The 20,613-nt window shown below is 32.6% G+C and overlaps 3 protein-coding genes across 6 annotated transcripts in view; 1 reads left to right on the forward strand and 2 right to left on the reverse strand.

Moving 5' to 3' along the window:
- Pde11 (Phosphodiesterase 11) overlaps window positions 1–10,849 on the reverse strand; it is a 139,927-nt gene extending 129,078 nt beyond the window's left edge. For all 4 annotated transcript variants that reach the window (XM_013324479.1, XM_013324477.1, XM_013324478.1 and 1 more), the window contains exon 1: window positions 10,560–10,849. The gene's annotated coding sequence lies outside the window, so the exon portion shown is untranslated. The remainder of the gene's footprint in view (window positions 1–10,559) is intronic.
- Window positions 10,850–11,985: 1,136 nt separating this feature from the next.
- Window positions 11,986–12,597, forward strand: LOC106126530 (protein MIS12 homolog). The gene has a single exon (XM_013324242.1). The coding sequence runs from the start codon at window positions 11,986–11,988 to the stop codon at window positions 12,595–12,597; it is 612 nt and encodes a 203-aa protein (XP_013179696.1).
- A 2,807-nt stretch (window positions 12,598–15,404) lies between these two features.
- Window positions 15,405–20,613, reverse strand: part of LOC106126886 (probable G-protein coupled receptor CG31760) — a 40,895-nt gene continuing 35,686 nt past the window's right edge. The window contains exons 9-18 of the mRNA XM_013324790.1: window positions 20,382–20,514; window positions 19,968–20,121; window positions 19,522–19,631; window positions 19,244–19,388; window positions 18,883–18,952; window positions 18,452–18,590; window positions 18,268–18,373; window positions 17,974–18,117; window positions 17,419–17,565; window positions 15,405–16,771 (exon numbers count right to left, since the gene is read on the reverse strand). Coding sequence (XP_013180244.1) covers window positions 16,742–16,771; window positions 17,419–17,565; window positions 17,974–18,117; window positions 18,268–18,373; window positions 18,452–18,590; window positions 18,883–18,952; window positions 19,244–19,388; window positions 19,522–19,631; window positions 19,968–20,121; window positions 20,382–20,514 — 1,178 coding nt within the window. The 3' untranslated portion in view covers window positions 15,405–16,741. The remainder of the gene's footprint in view (window positions 16,772–17,418; window positions 17,566–17,973; window positions 18,118–18,267; window positions 18,374–18,451; window positions 18,591–18,882; window positions 18,953–19,243; window positions 19,389–19,521; window positions 19,632–19,967; window positions 20,122–20,381; window positions 20,515–20,613) is intronic.

The raw sequence follows: 20,613 nt of genomic DNA on the forward strand, positions 1-20,613 counted from the left end.
TGACGTCGTCTGTTGAGATGCGCTGTTTAAATAATCCGGAGACAAATAGACTTTACAGGAAAATACAGCGGATCGAATCGAGAATTTAATAAAGGAAGCTTGTATGTAAATAACACGAAACCCTCTATTCTCAAAGAACATGCGGAATCCATTCCACATTTCAATATTTTAAAGGAAAATTATTCTTAAACTTAATTTAAATAAGATTTATTTACTAAATTTTCACGACATGTTTTTAATATGGAAAAGAAATCGATCTGCCACAACTTAAGATAGTTAAAATCCCAAAGCAAAACTCCAAGCAATAGACTCCAACACACTACATTTTTGATCGTATGAATATCGTGCTTACAATATATCCTTCATTCAAAGCATGTATTCAAAGATTAATACAATTCCATAAACGTTAGACAGTTCTCTCTATTTCATTCGGCTGCTCCAGGGCAACAAGTCGACACAACATTGTTCCAAGAGTGCAGAGACAATACAAAGATTGCTTTTGCAAAACCTTTGACTTAATGTCATCAGGACAAATGAAAAAGTCTTAGGCTAACAGAAATTATAACCGTAAAGAAAATACAATTATGTATCAGTCATGTCGAACAAGTAAACTGTGCCGAGTACAGTCGGGGAAACTGACGGTAGTCCACCTTAAAAGCCACAGATGTTTGAACGTTTCGTACGCATTGAGCTGACGATGTGCAAACAATAACCGATATGATGCAACCTTTAATGTGTCTGAAGAAAAAAGGGTCTGTCAATGGTATACGACTAATTACATTTTACTATTATCCTGTCGTTTGCGAAGCTCACTGCTACCTAATTGGGTATTTTATAAAAGGGCGGATTTTGTCCCGTTGAAAGAATTAACTTGACACAGCGGATTTCCGCGACAGTACCTACTATGAAAAAAAGTATTCTCATACAAGGTACTAGCACAAACAATCAAGCCCAATTTTCACAGACGTTTTCCCTAAATTATACACTTTAAAGTGAACGAAAAACATTACCCTCCTAAGAATGGATACGTTTCCATGAAGTACGTACATAAAACGAGTGATTTTAAATGAAATATTTACAAAATGTGGTAACGATAATCGCTGACATAGTCAGGATAATTCCAATTCGTATTCCATCAAGGAATCAGTGTCGGAAAACTACCGTATATTTAACTTGCATCCAATGTTTGTTCATGAACGTCCATTTGACATTTCATTAAAATTCAGAACACGATTGCTTCTGTGCCTCCGCGACGATTCAGCGACAACTAAAATACTAGCAAATTTGTTTTATTTTACTTCGTAATTAATGAAATTCAACATATATTTGCTTTTGATCCCAAACTGATTTAAGGACAACTTGAACCAAACGATTAATCAAATATTGAATCCTATTGAGGTAAATATTTTTCCACGTGTATGTTTATGATTGGAATAACATTATGGAACGAGGGAAGATTGAGACTAAGTGAGTGGGATAAACTCAAAGAGATGACGATGAATTGTCTCTACAGTCGAAACTCATAGCAACATACAGGATGTTTTGGTCCAAAGGTATTTTTTTCCCATTGGGACAATTAAGTTCATCAAAAAATAATATAACATTCGGCTGATTGATCGTTAGGCTGTTTTGTAAACACCCAAAATAAGCAAATCCACAAGGTTTCTAAATCTCTAATCTCCGGTTCAATGGCAAAGTTATAAAGTACATAATTTACGTTATATTATGTAGTGCTAATAAAAATCAATAGTAAACATCACGCATTAAGATTACGTAAATTATTCACGGTCGATTTCGTAAATTCTCACCATTCGAGACAAATCTACATAGCTAACTAATACAAAAAGCTAGTTTTTCTCCATACTATACCAATCAAGGCCGTTGATAAGAAACACGCGTTGAATATCGCGCTCGAGCTGTATGATCTCATTCATAATACAAAGGCTCTCTGTGCATTCAATCTCACAAATATTTGTCTTTCGTAATCTGGCCTTCGCACACAATGCCAAGTTTATCATATTAATAAATCCATTAATCGATATGCGAACTGATTATACTCTGCCTTACCTTTCATTATTTTTATCTATGCAATTAATAAAATTAGAGTATTAAATATCGAAAAAAAATATTTCTCGAACATGATGTACTTCCGACGCTAACGAATATCCAATATTTAAAACATTGTTTTCTTTGTCTCCAAAACGGCTGGTATTTTGACGGAACTTTGACTGAAGGTAGCCGATGCTTGCCATTATATTTTATACTCATTTTTCTTCTACGCCAACGAAGTCGCAGGCGACTGCTGGTAGTTATAAATATTCGCAAAAACATAATCATAGATTGATCTACTGTCAAATAAGTCTTACTTATAAGAAAGTATGCGAAATACTTTACGTCTGTTTTCAGTGGAGTCGGCGCACAAGGTTTTTTAAACCTTAAGGTTTTCACTTAATTTGTTACGGCCGCTTACGCCTTACGCTAATCCAACTTGGGAGGAATATTAAACACAATATAAAATAACTTCTAAAACGCTTTTAACTTGTTCTAATAATTGAATTAGGTCATTTGTGCAACAGATATTGTTGCGATCATTATCAACATTGTGGTTGTTGATGTTATTAGCGACAGTAGACGATATTATTTTTGTATGTCACAGAAATATTTGATCCAATTCAAATCTACTATCATCTCAATGTATACGATGACCTCATTCTATCCGATGAATATTTCAAACATTAATGCGCCGTTACAAAAAAAAACTAGTTGTATAAATAAATAGGTCAGTCCGAAAGATATACATATTGATTTATAAATATTTTTTTAGCGAAATATAACATATGTAGACATATAATGAATACAGCACAGGGATTAATCTTGAGTTCTAAATAACGAAGATTTCTATATTCAATAGTTTCGAATTTTATAAATAAACTAGAGGTCGCCCGCGACTCCATGCGCGCGGAATTAAAAAAAAACATAAGTAACTTATGTGTTCTTACAGACTAGGTTCCATATGTATGATAAATTTCATCGAGATCTGTTAAACCGTTATTGAGATACCTTTAAACTAACATCCATCCATTCATCCATCCGTCCACCTAAACATTCGCATTTATAATGTTAGTAAACCTTTCTGTTTTACCTTTAAGAATAATATCTTGACTAGGATTTTATAAATTGCCCATTAAAAATCTAAAACTGTAAATAAACTCATAATATACATAGTTCTGTTTAGTGCAGTAAAAGGAAGAAACCGATTATATGAAATACGAGTAAAATACTATTTTGCACAAAAAGCAGCACTTTTCAGCACAACTTCAGTGTTTGATAAATGGCACAATTATTTTTATTCAGTTTTTTTTTAGATTTGTCGCCACCAAACCTAAGCTAAAGGGAAGATATATCTATAACCATCTAAAGAAGTCTTGGATTGTTGCTAAATAAGGAATGTTCTTATATTTTTATTTCAGTAAAAAGTAGGTTTAATAGAGGCTCTCTCTATCTCTCTCTTGGTCTCTATTTATTTAAAGTGAATGAATGAGATGGAAAAATGTATTAAAATTGTCACTACAGTGGAATTCTACGGCTATATTATAGATAGATAAGATTACATTCTTTGTCTTTTCTCATAAATTGTAACACTAGTCAACCAATTTTAATGTTTTAATAATTTATGCATTAGTATTTTTATATAATTTAAATAATACAAATATTATAAATTCAAATTTAAGCACTTATGCACATATCTAGCCTTGATGGTCGGAATACTTTTTAAATACCGACATACCTAATCATTAGAAATAATTATTTTGAACTTAAATTAACAATTTATTGCTCTCATTTCTTTCAAGAAATACATTAAATTGTTGTCATAAGCTGTTACTAATTGAATAATTCGTTATTGGTTTGGAAGAACAAAAATATTTACACCAGTTTTAAATTTACAGCGCAACTTTTCGGTATAGTTGCGATGTACACTTACATCATGTTAAATAACCTTTTAAATTTGGCGGCTAAAAGGTTAATGTAGGTAGATCGACTCATTGTTTATTTCCCCCATACAAGTGGGTAGTTTATAATCCCTTACCGCAACGGTCGCGCGCGGGGCCTGCGGGTGCTTGTGCGGGGAAGGCGGTGAGTTGACAGTTAGCAACGAGAGTCGACGGAAGTTGACCGGAAAGAATCACACATCGGACGTGTCGATTTCATAGCGTACAAGGTCGATTAAAGGTTTACGGTTCCGCGATCGATCCGATAACGAAGATGTTTAAAAGAACGTACGGGAAGTGGTGCATTATTAGGGCAGAATCGCTGACGCCTAAAGACTATTTAACTGTGACTTTTTGACTCAACTAATACACAGTGACCACGCAATACAAGCGGTGAACGGGGCATCGAGTATATAGTAAGTAGCAATTCATGTGTTTATAATTTGGTTTTTCGTTGTTAGCAACGCAAATAAATTATGCGTACAGACATTACAATTTTATTAATACGTATAGATTGACGAGATTATTCCCATAGTCCAGTAGACAGCGGTGTGGGACGTCTGCCAAATTGTTTTACCTTAAGATCATTACTCTATCCAGCTACGATCATAGCCAAGTGTAAACGATGCATAACTCGTATCGTTTATTGTACTATTTATTTATGTTATTAACAAGAGCCCTTCAAAGAAGGCAACATACAGACCGACAAAATGCTCAGACTCAATGGGCATAAGTCAAACTAAATTATAACAGCACATTAGCGCCATCAATGTCAAAAAAGTATGACAAGATATATGTCTTAAGGTAACTGCTTGTAAAGGAACGTTTATAATTTAATGTAGAGTACTCCAAATTAAGACAAGTTGTTAAACTTTTACAATGGAAATATACAGTAGTCAAACGAGAACATAATTAACATATCGAGTACCTGATTGTTTTAACTATCTAATAGCGATGTTAGTTTACTTCGAACTTCGGATACATTCTTGGAAGTTGTGAACTCATGGAGCGAGGTTATCATTCCACAATGATAATATTAAAATAGATAGAATGTTAGAAATTAATATACCGACTTTAGTAATGTCTTTAATTATTCATAATATGCAACATATGTATATCTTGTTTCTTACTAATATTATAAATGCGAATGTTTAGATGGATGGATGTTTGTTTGAAGGTATCTCCAGAACGGCTCAATGGATCTCGATGAAATTTTAGTATATATATAGACTATAATCTGGTAGAATTCATAAACTACTTATTAAGTAGTTTTAACGCGGATTGAGTTGCAGGCGACGGCTATGGTATTTTCTCTTACGAATATTATAAATTTTATAAATCCGAATCCACATGGTCGGTTTCTAGTGCCCAGTTTTGATTAAACAGTCGGACATTTTAGTATTATAACAATTGACTATTTAGACCAAAGGTGTGCAGGCGGCTTAAAATTATAAGCGGTGAACCGTAATAAAATACAGATCCGCTCAACTGAGCATGGCAAGGTTGATAAAGGTCGATTTCTAATAAATTGTAAACCAAACTGAATTTATTTATGTAAATTAAACCAACACTACAACTACTGGACGGAATTCTCAAGTTTGTCGCTTAGTCACTTCAAACAACATGCGTTTGATACGAAACTAATGGTCGTTTTCTAAGACCAAAATCCTTGTATAAAACATATCTTAATTATATTTGACAAATATTGTTTGATAAATTTGATTTTGGTCTCGGAAAGCGACGGTTAGCCTTTTTAAGTGCGAACACTATAAGTGCGAAAAGGACAGAGAGATGGAAATGTAGTGCGTCTAAGACCATGAACTATGACTATAACTAACCATACGCTTTATCACATGCTTATTTACTTACGTTTTCTTCAAATAGTCACGAGGAACATTTAATTTACTATTTATTTTGTTCATACGAAGTAAAATGGTATAACTAGTAAACTAAACATATTGATTGCAAACACACCTCCACATGTTAAGGCTTAATGGCGAATTAGCACTTTTATATTCGTCGTGCTCATAGTAATAAGCAAGTTTTTTAAAGATTCACATGACAACTTCTTCTTTGTTGGCTCTTTTACCTACCAGTGTTCAATAACAAACAAACCTGTGACTATACCATCTTTTATAGCTCTTGCTATATTATACAAAGAATGTTCTTTTCTTGCATTAAATTTTATGCAAAATATTATTTACATTCTTCATTTACTACGTAATACTCAAAGCTTAGAGGGAATGCGCACGGGCGTTTTTTTAAACGCCGCGTTAAAACACAGCGTTGGCACCTCTCACGCGGTGAACGCTTTTAAATCACTTTTGTTTCCTTCGCCTCAGTACTGCATATGCAACCTTGTCCGATAAAAAAACATCGCGTTAAAAACGCTGCTGTATGAATAGATATAATGCAAATGTATTTGTTTTACTTTAACGCTTTTTAAATGCGCAGTAATAACGCGCCCGTAGGACTGAGGGCTAAATGTAATTTATTTTAATTCGATTTCGGATATAGTTTATTACTACACTGATATGCTGTATTCGTTCACTTTGTCTTGTATAGACGAAGACGTGCATTTTAGGGTCTATAAGAAATTACCCTTCTAATGGGAACCATTCTGGGTAATTCGAACCCTACCCTAAATCCTTAAATATGTCGTAAACGACCGACTACGCCTTGCAAGGATAATAAAACTGCCTTTGTTACTTAAGATACGACATCAGTGTTATTACGGTTGTAAAGTTTGACCCAGGGCTGACATAAACATTTTAATGCCGACACTAATTAAGAACGAACGACATAAATACAAGAATAGCTGAGAACATAGATTGCCAAAGTTGTCGCTGTCGCTTTCCAGTTGATTTATATCGTACTTAAATTATAAATCCGAAAGTTCAGATGGATGGATAGACGGACGGATGGATAGATGTATGTTACAAGGTATCTCCGGAATAGCTTGACAGATATTGATGAATTTTGGTACAGACCTAGAACATAGTCTGGAAGGACACATAGTCTTAAGGTTTTTTTTTTATTTCGCGCGATCGGAATAATCAAACTTTTATCTAAACAATAATTATGAATTAAAAATATTGTAAGGCAATAAATTTACCTTATCGTGTAACTTTTTTTCATTTCATAATTTAACAACAGTCTAACATTGTTTTGATTGGTGTTGATGGTGGTGGTGATTGATGGATTGGAACTACCTGTTACCCGCGACTCCGTCCGCGCGCAATTAAAAAAAACTATTGGTCGCAGCGAAATGTTATATAGCCCAAAACCTTCCCCTATTAATGGACTATCCAACAAAAAAAGATTTTTTTCAAATCGAACCATTAGTTCCTGAGATGAACGCGTTTAAACAAACAAATTCTTCCGCTGTATATTATTAGTATTACAGCAGTCTAACATAGTTTTCTTAGATTGGTTTTATTGGATAATTTCGCTACATTTAGTAATCCAACAAAGTGTAGGATTTCTACAAGTAGTGATATTATCCAATTTAACAAAAACTTACGGCCTATAGGCCGTAAGATTTTGTTGAGAATATTATCGTCAGATATATCTGACGATAATATTAAACAACTTTATACAATTGTAAGGTGACTTAACCTGTTAGTACTTCCAGTTTTTATTATTTAGAATTGTTTATTCATTCTTTTTCATCATCATCATCATCAACCTGCACTTATCCCTATCGAAGGTCGGCACAGTATGTACTACTCCTCCATGCATCTCTATCATATCCGAGTCTACCACCTTCTTACGCATCTCCTCTTTCACACAGTCATTCCATACTTTTTTTGGTCTTCCTCTACCTTTGTAGCCATCCACATTCAATCTCATTACTTTTTATAGGTAATTAATAAAAAACATCATTCACAGCTTTTAAAACATTCTCAAACGTCTACATTTGTTTGTGTTGGATTTATACCAGATTAAACAACTATCCGGTTTCAAATTGAAATGTAAACTCGTTTCATTCGGTAACCGCTGTGTATGTAAACAAAAATAATGAAATAACATTTATACGACGGTGGCCTCAGATGTGGACATTCCGAAAATATACGGGTTATGAGCGCGACCAGAAATAGGTCACGAATACCATAACAGACGTGTGCGGGGAAACATACTTAATGTATATTACATAAAACTTATTATAGTACTAAAATAAATTTTGGGTTGTCATAAAAAAATCTACGTTAATTTCAATACGATACACTACATTATGATTTCACATTTCTTTTTTTTTACAAATGTTTGATACTTATGAATATTTAAATATAAAGTTTACACATAATCATCACATGAGGGGATCGTCTAATGTACAAACATAAATCTAACAATTGATAACATTTTAAATATTATTACAGACCAAAATCACGAGCCACGAATACAGATTAGTATATCAATTCTTTGGAATAAAACCTAATGAAATGCGAAATTATTTACATGGATAGCGCCTATTTGTAACTGCAAGATTAACTTTCAAACTGCAATATAAAGCTCAAGAAGTTAGGGAACGTACCCATACTACGTGACCCGTTTTTCTTTACAATACTACGGTCAGTCACAGAAGCGGGAGGGTGCCTCAGGTTTTTGTCACGTAGTCATTACTTGTTCTTTTTCATAATACATAATTAACTAGTCATTTAAGTATGCATGTAGTCTTAAAAAAACTTAGAAAAAACTAAAAAAATTGGTCACGTAGTATGGGTATGTTCCCTTACTACGGATAGCGAAATAGTGTACCGAACATTTGTTTTATTTCATAAACGTTTTTGGACTGATACAGGAAACTGAACAGGTTTTTCTTATAAGCGTTAAGTTATTATAATAAAAAATATACAACTATTAACGCCAATCTTACTAATATTTTAAATGCGAAAGTTAAGATGGATGGATGGATATTCGTTAGAAGCTATCTCCAGAACGGCTGCATGGATTTCGGTGATATTTGGCATAGAACATAGTCTGGAAAAATACATAAGCTACTAATTAAGTTTTTTTTTTAATTCGACGACAGTTAGTGTCACTAAAAAGCTTTGTTTATATGGCTAAGTATAGTAATAGATCTCAGTATGTACTTATGATCTTTAAAAGGCTCATTATTTAAAACGTCACCTACGTTTATAATCCTAATACCTAAAATCAGAGCGCCCTTCTTCGATCAATACTCATTTAACCGTGACAAGAATTGTGAATTACTTTGGGTTAAAAATGGAGAGCTGAAATTCTGGCTAGTTAAATAATATTCAAAAATCGATCAACTCTGACAGTGGTAGATGCCAGTAACAAAATCATCTGTTGCACGAATGGGCAGGCTCGCGCGGTGAAATACCACGATCTCATGGTTTGTTCGTAGTAGTTATTGTGTTACGAGCAGCTAATGCTGCTGTGGACTGTACCACTCTCAAATATAGAATTAAAGGTTTAAATAAAATGCAAAAAGTATATTAAGTATTAATACATTAGTTTATAAAAATCCACTAGCGTTGTTAAACATCACATTTCTGTCATCTATGACATTGATAAAAATGGTGTGTCTGTATGTAAAAAAGTCAATTGCGTATACATAATGTATTTGCGTTGATGGTAAAGAAAAATCTTTTTTGTCTGTATGTCTGTCCGCAAGTGCGAATTTGTTCTAAGTAGTCTCAGGAAAGGATAGACTGATTTTCACGGTATTTTAACAAGAGCTGATGGACGCAGGCATATTATAGGCTATTTTTTAATGCTGCGGAGACAAAGTCGAGCGACGTAGTTGAAGAATAAAACATACATTTGTAAAAGGTAGGTTGGCTACGCGCGTTTGACAAGCATTATCTTATTATTCGTGGTTCGTTACTCTGATAACGATTATCTCAGCGTAAAATTTTACGACACATGCCTAATAATTACGATACGACCATTAACGTAACAGCAAAAAGAAATAAATAAAAATAATGACATTTTAATTCGGATTTTTCAAAAATCGGTTTTCTTCATAAAAAATCGAATTGTCATCTGAACTAAAAATGTGTATTACACGAGTGTGCGTATTTTTAATTACTAGATTTAATCCAAATGACCAAGAATAATTAAAACCGTTTATAAAAGAATATAGGCCTAAAAATATGGTACTATCTATAAGAACAGTGTTTACGAAACTTGAATCGATTTTAAGTAACTGTATACGCAATCCTACAAGAAGTGTACGCAATAAAAATTTGGCTGGCCTAGAATTTAAATGGTCTGTAATCCAATGCTGAATGAAATTATTTTTTTACGTAATTGTATTTTCCTTGTGACAATTAAACCGATGTTTATGTAGAAATAGTAAATAAATGTACGTTTATTTATTATTCTGTGCATTAGGCCTAAGTGTACATAAAATTAACGTTTCCTGTTTCCTTCATAGTTTATATGTACTAGTTATAAAATGATGACAAAGATAGTTTGTAATTTACGTCATGCAAACTAAAAACAAAACGCAACACGTGTGGAATGTTGCTTTATGAAGGACAAAAACATTCAAATCAGCCATTTTCGCAAACTCAATAAAAAGCAAAGGGCTAAGCTTACCAAAGAGATGCACACTTAAGGCACAAGTTCAGGGTCAGGATACGCGAACCGTAGAAACTCGACAACCATAAAATTAAACAATGCTAACTTTGTAAACACAACACTACCGAGCACAATCTTGTTTCGGTAACAATAACTTCACAACTTAAACCTTGATAATTTTAATGTTTTTAACAATAAAACACAAAACTTCACTAACTTCGAAAGGTAACGGGTGAAAGTTAACGCGAACTTTAGTGAGGTTATGTTATTGTTGTGATAAGTGGGAGCGTCGACACACCTCGAACTCCACTTGATTACTGAAGGGAATAGTGAAGTGAAGTGTATTGCGTTGCGGTTCGCGGAACGGCTACAAGAGATGTGCGTCGCCGCTTGGCCGATTCGCATACACTTCTTGATACGACGGTGACGCCGACTAATCGACTTGTTTCATTAAAATTACACGATTTTTTTTCTTCATCATTATTTGTTTTTTTTTTGTATAATGTTAAGTCATTTTATTGTCGTATCACATATAAAATAAGTTATTTTTTGAAGTAAACGGTCTGAAAACAATGATGCCGACATATGTGAATTTTGAAGTCCCCTTTACTTGATATATGTACCTCTTTTTGATTTGATATCTATAATTATTGTATTAAAATTATGTTTTTTATACTAACTGGCGAGAGAAAGAGTTATTCCACACTGAAAATTCCGTAAAACATCTGTAAATTTATGTCCCACGCGCCGTGATCGATCACGCCTACATTCTGCTTGAAGTATTTATTAAATTTTTAACGATACGCTGGTTTTTGTGTCTGAGAATATGCCACCTAAGCTTTAACACCTAGGAGATGAATACAAATTGAATGAAAGATCTTATTTCAAAACCATATTGCATTATGCATATTTTACATTGTCCTGTAAGGTACTTCGTACATGTGGAAACGTAAATCTTCGAAACCCGTCGATTTAAGTTGAAAAAGGGTTTGAACCATTTAATGATAGGAAAACAGAAGCCATAGATTTTTGATTGAACAAATGACTTCATTATTTAACAATATTTAAGTTGGTTAATTAAATAATAATTAAAATTCTTGAAGTTAAGATAAAATTGTCTGTGCCTAAAAAGTAATGTCCCGCTTGTGATATTTACAACCATTCAGACTCGAAAACAATATAAGATTCTGATTATTTCATGGCCACTCTAGCGAAAGGGAAACAGAAAACATGCTCTACGCTCTTCACTCACTTGTCAAATCCTGTTCTTGTCTTTGACCACAAAATGTTTAATCTTTGAGCCAACCATAATGTTTGAAAAATCAAAAAACAATTGTCATTTCAATTTTTGTCAGTTTTTAACTGACAACTTGTTTGAATGAAAATTATCTAAAGTACGTTATAAACATTGCTTTTTAATCCAAAATAACATACTGAAGCAAAAATGATTAAAACACATCCGTGGATCGGTGGTACTGAAGAAGAATACGAGACGCAACATTTTGGTTTTGGTGCTCAAAGTCTCAAAATAGCGGTGCGTCAAATGGTAGAACACAAAATCAAAAGTGGAGTGAAAGATATGGAGTCTTATTTACAAGAGACGCTAGACTTGAACGACACCGACAAATTAACTTTAACACATTCGTGTGATAAGTTAATAAGGTTATATTGTGACCGGGCAGGACCCTCACTGGAAGCTATAGATAGTGAAATTGAGAGATTACTACAAATTCCACCGAATGTTTTGTTACCTGAAGACGAAGTTCAGTTAGAACAAGTTTCGGATGAAGAATATCAAAAGTTGAAGGAGGAAGTTGCTTTATTGAGGAAGCGTGTTGAAAGAGGTGCATCATTGGAAGCTTTACTTAGTGCTGAAGATGAGGAACTCTCATCTATTGAAAACGTGTGTGAAATAGCAAGGAAAGATATGGAGATATTGGATTTGCTTCAGAAAAGTTGTTTAAAAAATGATGTCAAGATGATTAAAAATGCAACAGAGTTCATATGTTCTACAGTGCCGTTTCTAAAAAAAAGTGATTTAATTTTCGGCGATTAGATTTTTGAAAAATACTCTTTAGATAATCTATTTTATGTGTAAAAATAACTATGAATATGAATAGAACATTCCTCCTTGCTGACTATTGTAATGGAATTCTAGAATATTTGAGTCGGTAAGCATGAAACATTTAAAACACCCAATATTAATTCAAGGTTAGGTAATCTATTTTATTATTTGTGATGTATGTATGAAATAAATTAAGTTAGTAAATAAAGAACAAAAGCTTACTTCACAGGCTCTAATTTACTTAGTATGCAGTATTGTGAACCATTTTATTATACAGCTATTAATAATATATCTAAAGCATTTCTCAAATCTCTTGTAAGTCTAAATTATTATTGTTATTACTCTCCGCATATAGTTAACACTAAAATCCAATAGCTTAACTGTAATAAAATACCCTTTAAAGAGCCTACTTCTTCCTTAAATGCATGTGTAGTTCCTCTGGTATTTTGGCTGCTTATCAATGACCAATCACTTAATATTAAGTGCTTATTATGTTCAGATGCTTATCCTTTCAATCGAACTTTCATACTTAAAGGTCTGATACACAATAAATATGCTTTTACAGTTCATTTCCCACACACAATATTTGTATTATATTATATTAAACAATGATAAACTCAGTTTTTATTTTTCACACTTATTTAATTCCTTTTTCCCTTTTCTTTTTAAAATCCAATAATAATAAAAAAGCCTTTTATTTCCATATCTAAATAACTATTTACATGAGTAGTTTATTGTTAGTAATTCGCTTACATTTATATTAGTATTGTTAGATTTAACTGTTTAGATATGGACTCCACTGTGGGTGAAGGCTTCTTCCATCTTTTTCCAATTATACCTGTTCCTGCCTAGAGTCATCCAGTCCCTTCCTACTTCATCTATAATATCATCAGACCACCATTTATTTGGTCTACCTACATTTCTTTCCATCGTGTTGCCTGTATGGTCCACCGTGAGTTGGTGAAACATGATATGTGACCGGCACATTGCCATTTTAACTTGAGCGCTTGTCATAGAGCATCAGCAATTTTTGTCTTTTGCCTAATGTTTTCGCTGGATATTTTTTGTATTTTTCTAATGCTGAGAATACTTCAATAATAAAATCCAATAATGTAAAGGACTGAGAAAACAATGAAAACATTAAAATTTATTTTATTGTATAAACACAACTTACATATTTATTCATCTATCAGCTATCAGAGAATAACAAGTATGTCACTTTTATTAAAATTTACTGCCCGATAACATCGTGATTTATATCTATGTATTATTAAAAGTTAAAAAAATATACATAAAAGAAACAACAAAACAGTCATCTTTCATCAATTCAAAATCACATCAAAAATTTACAAATTGGCACAATTAATCATAAAATTTTAAGATTTCTTTATATAATTTGTTATTACTAAAATAAATAATTTAATTATCCTAATACAGTGACCATATAAATATATCTAATAACCTAAATCTATTGACATATATTATTGGTATCACATTCATGAAATTACTCTACAGACATGGCTACTTTATAACTTAGCAGGTTAACTCTGAAATTGTAATACAGATCGCAGCAGATACATCTTAACATTTAAAGCTCAATAAATGAAAAAATATTTACATACATTAACAATTATTAATCATACATTTTTACTACAATATTTACAGCTGTAACAGTTTTTGAAGACAAGAATTAATAAATAATTTATAATATACAACTCTGATATATAGTCATCATCAGATTATGTAATACTAGTTGTCGCCCGCGACTCTGCCCGCGCAGAATTAGATAAAAAAGACTTTAATATTAGCCTATGTGTTCTTTTTATTGTGTTCCGAGTCATATAATATACTAACACACAAACTACAATTAACTTGTGTGATGCTGATTAAATATTTTTAACAGCATATTTAAATTACAGTTACAGATATAATGTGACTTTGATATGATATATAACTAACTTCTTTTAAAAATATATACTTGTTAATACTCCATTAAACTTTATAAACTGCAACATTATTTACTAAAGCATTAAATATTTAAAATATATTAAATTATCACAGACATGAAATTAACAAAAGAAAATACATACTATTTGACTATATACATAATTTTAGAATTTATGCTTTTATCTTGTTTCATATTTACAATTTGTATTCAAAATACTTACAATAATATCCTAAACATTAAAATTCTAACACTAGACTTGGTAACGAAAGCGCGCCATTCGTGCCAAAGATTTCTTACTAAAAATAAAAAATTAATTGTTTAATTAATTAAGAATTAAATTAAATGACATGAAATGGAGACATAAATTTTTTAGTTGTTATTTCCAATGTTATTGTCTCATTATGAAGCTATTTTTTTGCAACAATTTTAAATGTGTAACGACAGTATATGATAAAAATATAGATAATAAATAAATATATAATATAATACAACAATCATCAAAGGCTGGCTCAATCACTTTGGCTTTACTAGAGGGTTAAATACTATCATTAACATAATTTCTAACTGTTTATTCCTACTAATTCAAAAGCAATTTGAATTACAAAGTCAAGGGACATTATCCATTCCAGTTAGAGGAATAATTTATTTGATCTTTTAAATTATTAAATCCACAAACAGATAAAAAATGTCTATTAAACCTTGTTTATTTTCTTCTGTTAATTAATCAATGCATGATTTGGAATACAGAGTACAGCAAAGAGTAATGATGAATAATTTAACATACTACCTTTTGCCCGCGACTCCGTCCTCGCTGAATTAAAAAAACTTAATAAGTAGCCTATGTGTTCTATATGTATGCCATATTTCAGCAAGATCCATTTAGTCATTCTGGAGATACCTTCACACAAACATCCATCCATTTATCATAACAATAGTAAGATACATATACCTAAAGAGACCTAATTTATGGCAATAAAGTGAGACAAGAAAAAGTCCTCCGGAGAACATTTCTGTGGTAATTTTTTCAATGTTTTATTTAAAATTATTATTTTAATCAATATCTCAATATATTTTAATTTCATTTCCACTGTATTTTCCCAATTTGGGAAATTTTTTCGATTTCCAAAAAACCTTTGTATCACACTGATGTCATTTCGAATATTGTGTCTCGATTTGTACTCCTTGATAAAACTATCCATCTAAAAATAATTAATATATCTATGATTAATTTTAATACAAGGATAACTTAGAGATAATATTAGTATTTACATTTCAGTAATATTTCGGGTTGAATTTAACTTTAATAACAGGTGACATATGCATCTAAATTTTTAAAAAGATCTTTTATATAGCAAAGTAATTATTATTTATTGATTGACATCTATTTCATAACCAACACATTTAATATTGAAATCCTAAGTTATTAACATTTGTTTAAAAATGACCTGGCATTATTGTGTCCCTATTTTTTTTATAATTTTTTCTTAGCAGCTAAACTAAGATATTTTTTTTATTTCTACTATACATCATTGTACAATGCTATAACAATTACATATTATGACTAGCAAATATGACTACAAATAAAACATAGTACTTTTGACTAATTTAAAAGGAATGTAATTTTGTTTTGTGTTAATTTTATAACTTAACTTTATAGCTTAACCGTTGCTTTCGGAGATCAAAATGTCTATATAAAACATATCATGCCTGTCAAAACAGAGATAACAACACATTTAAATGGGTATATTGTTCTCAGAAACCTACAGTAATTGTATTAAAGCTAACGAATCAAATAACTTCATAACAAATATATGTTGTTCTTTACTTGTACCATCTTTAACTTAAATCGGAATGGTCAAAGGATATGTTTTTAATATTGACTTTACTATTTAAAATAGATAATTATTACTAAACTATATACTATTATCATATTAAAAGAGCTGTAAACAATAAGATTGGTGTTAATAAAATAAATACTGAAAATAATATTCTTAGTTTATATGAACGTCGAAATATGGTCAGTTGTGTCAGTCGGCAGTAGTGACGAGACATTGTCAGTTGCGTCATGACGTCACATATGTTGCGCATGCGTCAGACAAAGGCTGGATGGCGCGGGTCGACGGCGGTGGTGACGCGGCGCGCGGTTGGCCCCGGCCACGACCAGCCGCTGTCGCTAAGTGCTACCAGTCACACTGGCCCACCCCATTCAGTCACCTCCTGTGTAAATCACATATTTATCTATGCAACTATACTTACACTCGTCACGTTCTTACTTTTAAATAATAACGTTATATATAAAATTCAATTATATCCATATGTATATAAAATCAATTGCTGTCCTTTAGTCTCGCTAAAACTCGAGAACGGCTGAACGGATTTATCTTATCTTGGTCTTGAAATGTTCGTAGATGTCTAGGAAAAATTCGAATAATTGAATAAATTAAGTTTTTTTTCATTCCACGCGGACGGAGTCGCGGGCGACAGCTAGTTAATATAAATATTATTACGATTGAATATGTTTATCTCTAGGACTAAAGTTTTCTTTATAATTCAATTAATAAGTTAGACGTTGGCTGTTGTAAATTAAATTAATTATTAAGTACTAGCATTTGCCCGCGACTTCGTCGCGGATTTTAAAATTTAACTAGCCTATGTCTCCCTGGGATAGTGTAGCTTCACAACAATGAAAAATTTTTCAATTCTTTTCAGTTGTCTCGGACCTTATAACAAAAAATCTAATTTATATCTCTTAATAATATAAGGATAGAAAACTACTAAGCATCACTGTTTTGTGTTATGACATACTAAAGAGCTAAAGATAATTTTTGGTGTCGACATGTGCGCTTGTGATATGTACACAGTACCTGGATGTTGGTGTTGGCGTGCACAGGGCTGAGTGGCGCGGCCTGGCTGAAGTAACTGCCGGGCCGCGGCCGCAGATGTCGATTGTGCATCTCCATCTGCACTATCTTCATAAACTCTATCTGTGCCGCGAGCTTTTGCACCTCTTCCTGAAAATTTGTTTACTATTATTAAGCTGCGTTTACGATATTAGATAAGAAACTTCTTACGGAAGTAAAAAAAGAATTAAGAGCCTCCCTTCGCCATAAAGTGTTTTAATTGGCATATTACAACACTATTCAACAATATTACAATACTTATTAATTCTATTCAAAGATTAAAAAGTGGTCTATGTAATTACTAGCGGTCGCCCGCAATTCCGTCCGCGCGGTATTAAAAAAACACAATTAGTAGCCTATATGTTATTCCAGACTATATTATGTATGCCTAATTTCATTGAGATCCGTTTAGCCGTTCTGGTGATACCTTCAAACAAACAGCCATCCATAAACGCTCTATAGCAGCCCATGATTTAATCATTTTAATACTACGCCAAATCAAATGCCCGGATACAATACCTTTAGTTCCTCATTCTCTTGGTACAAGTCTGGTGCCTCGTCTGCCACTAGACCGATACCGTTAAGAGAGGATGAAGCTGGGACACCTCGCGCATGAGCCCGGCCCTCCCACGTGTCTCCCGTGCCTCGGATCACGCGGAATACCTTATATTAACAAAAATGTAGAAACTATAACAAATTACATTGGTGAAATTTGCAAGAAACACTCCACTCCACTCCAAAAGTGTTTTATATAGAGTTGTTTGACTTACAAAGTATTGCAAACTTAGTTTAACTTTTAAACATTTCACATACCTTTGGGAAAAAAACTAACAGGACTGTAATTGATGTAGATAATTGTGTTCTAGCAAAGCCGAGAAGATATTTTATATCGGGGCCAGCTCGAGGTAAAATTAATAAACTGAAAAAAAAGTATGTCATTTGGTTATTGATAGTCAATAAATATTAAGAACAAGGAAGATATGATTTATATACTTACTGCAATGTTATCATAACTGAATTAACTGTAAATATATTGTATATTGCTATGGATATAAGGCGAGCCTCATTGTACAGACTCTCTGCATGTCTAACACTGTAACAGACTCGAACACCCCACAATAGAAATAGAATTTCACCTGAAATATATTATGTTGAAAAAAAAAGTGAATTATAATTAATTTAATACATTGATTTTATAATTTATAATGAAAACCTTTATGAGTGTAATCTTGTCACCAAAGTAAAGAAAAAACTATTTTATTTATTTATATTTTTATTTTCAATTGTGCTCGAGGCCACAAAGGAGGTTTTAGTGTGCCTAATGCCATATAAACATATCTTCATCCCGAAGGCATATTTTCGATGATAACCATACACCACCTTACCAAAAAGGCAATTCTTTTAGTAATGATATTTTTTTAACAATACCTATAGCTAAGCTGTGATCCCACCAGTTGTATGTGCATTGCTTGAATTTTAATCCTTTATCGTCAGTTATCTGGAAATAGACAAAACAGACAAAATAATCTGAACTGCTGTACTGATGTCTATAATTGAAAGGTTTTGAAGATTTACGTTGCCTAGATTACGAAGGGCCTTAGTCAGCTCTATCCTATTCCCGCTTGACAAGCGTCAATCACTTCCTAATCATGGATTCCATGATCCATCCAGTTCTATGGTCAGACACCTTCAAACAAGTAAGTAAAAGTCACCAGTCAAGTCAATTTTCTTTTTGACACTTGCATTGGTGGTATTTTGAATCTCTCCCTTGCTGCATTATTATACTCACAACTTCAGCATCTGGTGGTGATGATAAAGTCCATGTACCGAGATAGACCAGCATTATGAGAAGTATGGGCGCCATCCATTGTAGTAATTGTTTATCAGTTAACTTCAATTTGTGTGCTGACTTCACTCGGTAAGTCAGCGAAACCCTAAAAATAGATTAATAGGAATTATTTCATAGGGCCACAATTTAATCTCCTCCAACTTAAAAAAAACGTAGCATTATTAAGAGAAAATAAGAAAGAAAATTCATAAAATATCAGTTTGAATAAATTAACTAACCTCCAAGTTTTCATAAGTAAAGCTGTGTAGGTAATACAAAAACCCATATGCCGAGTCCATTTTGTGGCAATACAAGAATATCTGTCAAGTACTGGAAATATAGCTGCCATCTGTAAAATATAAGTTTGAACTTCTGACAAAAATATTTTTTAAGTTATATCTAACTCGGTCTAGCATTGGTAGTCCATGGGTTAAGCACTTGCATCTGCAGGTCCTGGGTTTGAACCCCTCCATATATCAATGTGATTTACATATATACAACACCGTGATGCAACCTGTACATATCTGAGAGGAGATTCAAAGATATGTGTGAAGTCAACCAACCTGCACTGGGCCAGCATGTTAGACTATAGCCTAGTCGACCCTAACTTAGGGCAGGCTCCGAGTATTCAGTGGGGACCTATAGTGAGCTGACAATCATCTAATTATATTTGATTTTGACTTACTTCCATATACATAATAGCACATCCAAGTAATGTTATTGAGAGGAATACAGGGCTTGCGACTCGGATCACTTTGACGCGACGATGGTGTCTTGTGTAGAACGTGAGGCATACTGTCAATCCCGCACACGACACTGATATCACGAGAAGGGATATCCTGCAAATAAATGCATAATTTTTGGATATAGAGATTATTTTAATTAGTTTGTCAATAGGAGTAGGTTAAGTAGTTGATAGAGTGATCAGTTGATTAGGAGTTTGTTAAGTCGGTTTTAAAATTAATTTTTAAAATTGTTTCCCATAAAATAGAACAAACTTATATTCATTAAAAACTTTTGACTTCCATAAAGCTCTTGTACCATTACTTAAAATATGTATAGAGTACAAGTAAATGGAAATATTAAAAAAAGTACTAACCGGAATGGCCAGTTGTATTCAGCAAGACAAGGCGTTGGACCTGTACATGTTTCACAACCTGGCTGGCATTTCAAACATTCATAAGGTGCACTCCAGTTTTCTAAACCACCTTCTTCAAACTCTTGAAATGCAACTAAAAATATTAAATTTGAAATATATTTTCTACTAAAACTGAGCATATAAGTAGAGGTAACAGAGGTAGAGACAGAAATATCTGTAGCACAAATTCACC

This window comes from Papilio xuthus, unplaced genomic scaffold (genome assembly GCF_000836235.2).
Source record: "Papilio xuthus unplaced genomic scaffold, Pxut_1.1 DF824992.1, whole genome shotgun sequence".
NCBI classification, from domain to species: domain Eukaryota; kingdom Metazoa; phylum Arthropoda; class Insecta; order Lepidoptera; family Papilionidae; genus Papilio; species Papilio xuthus.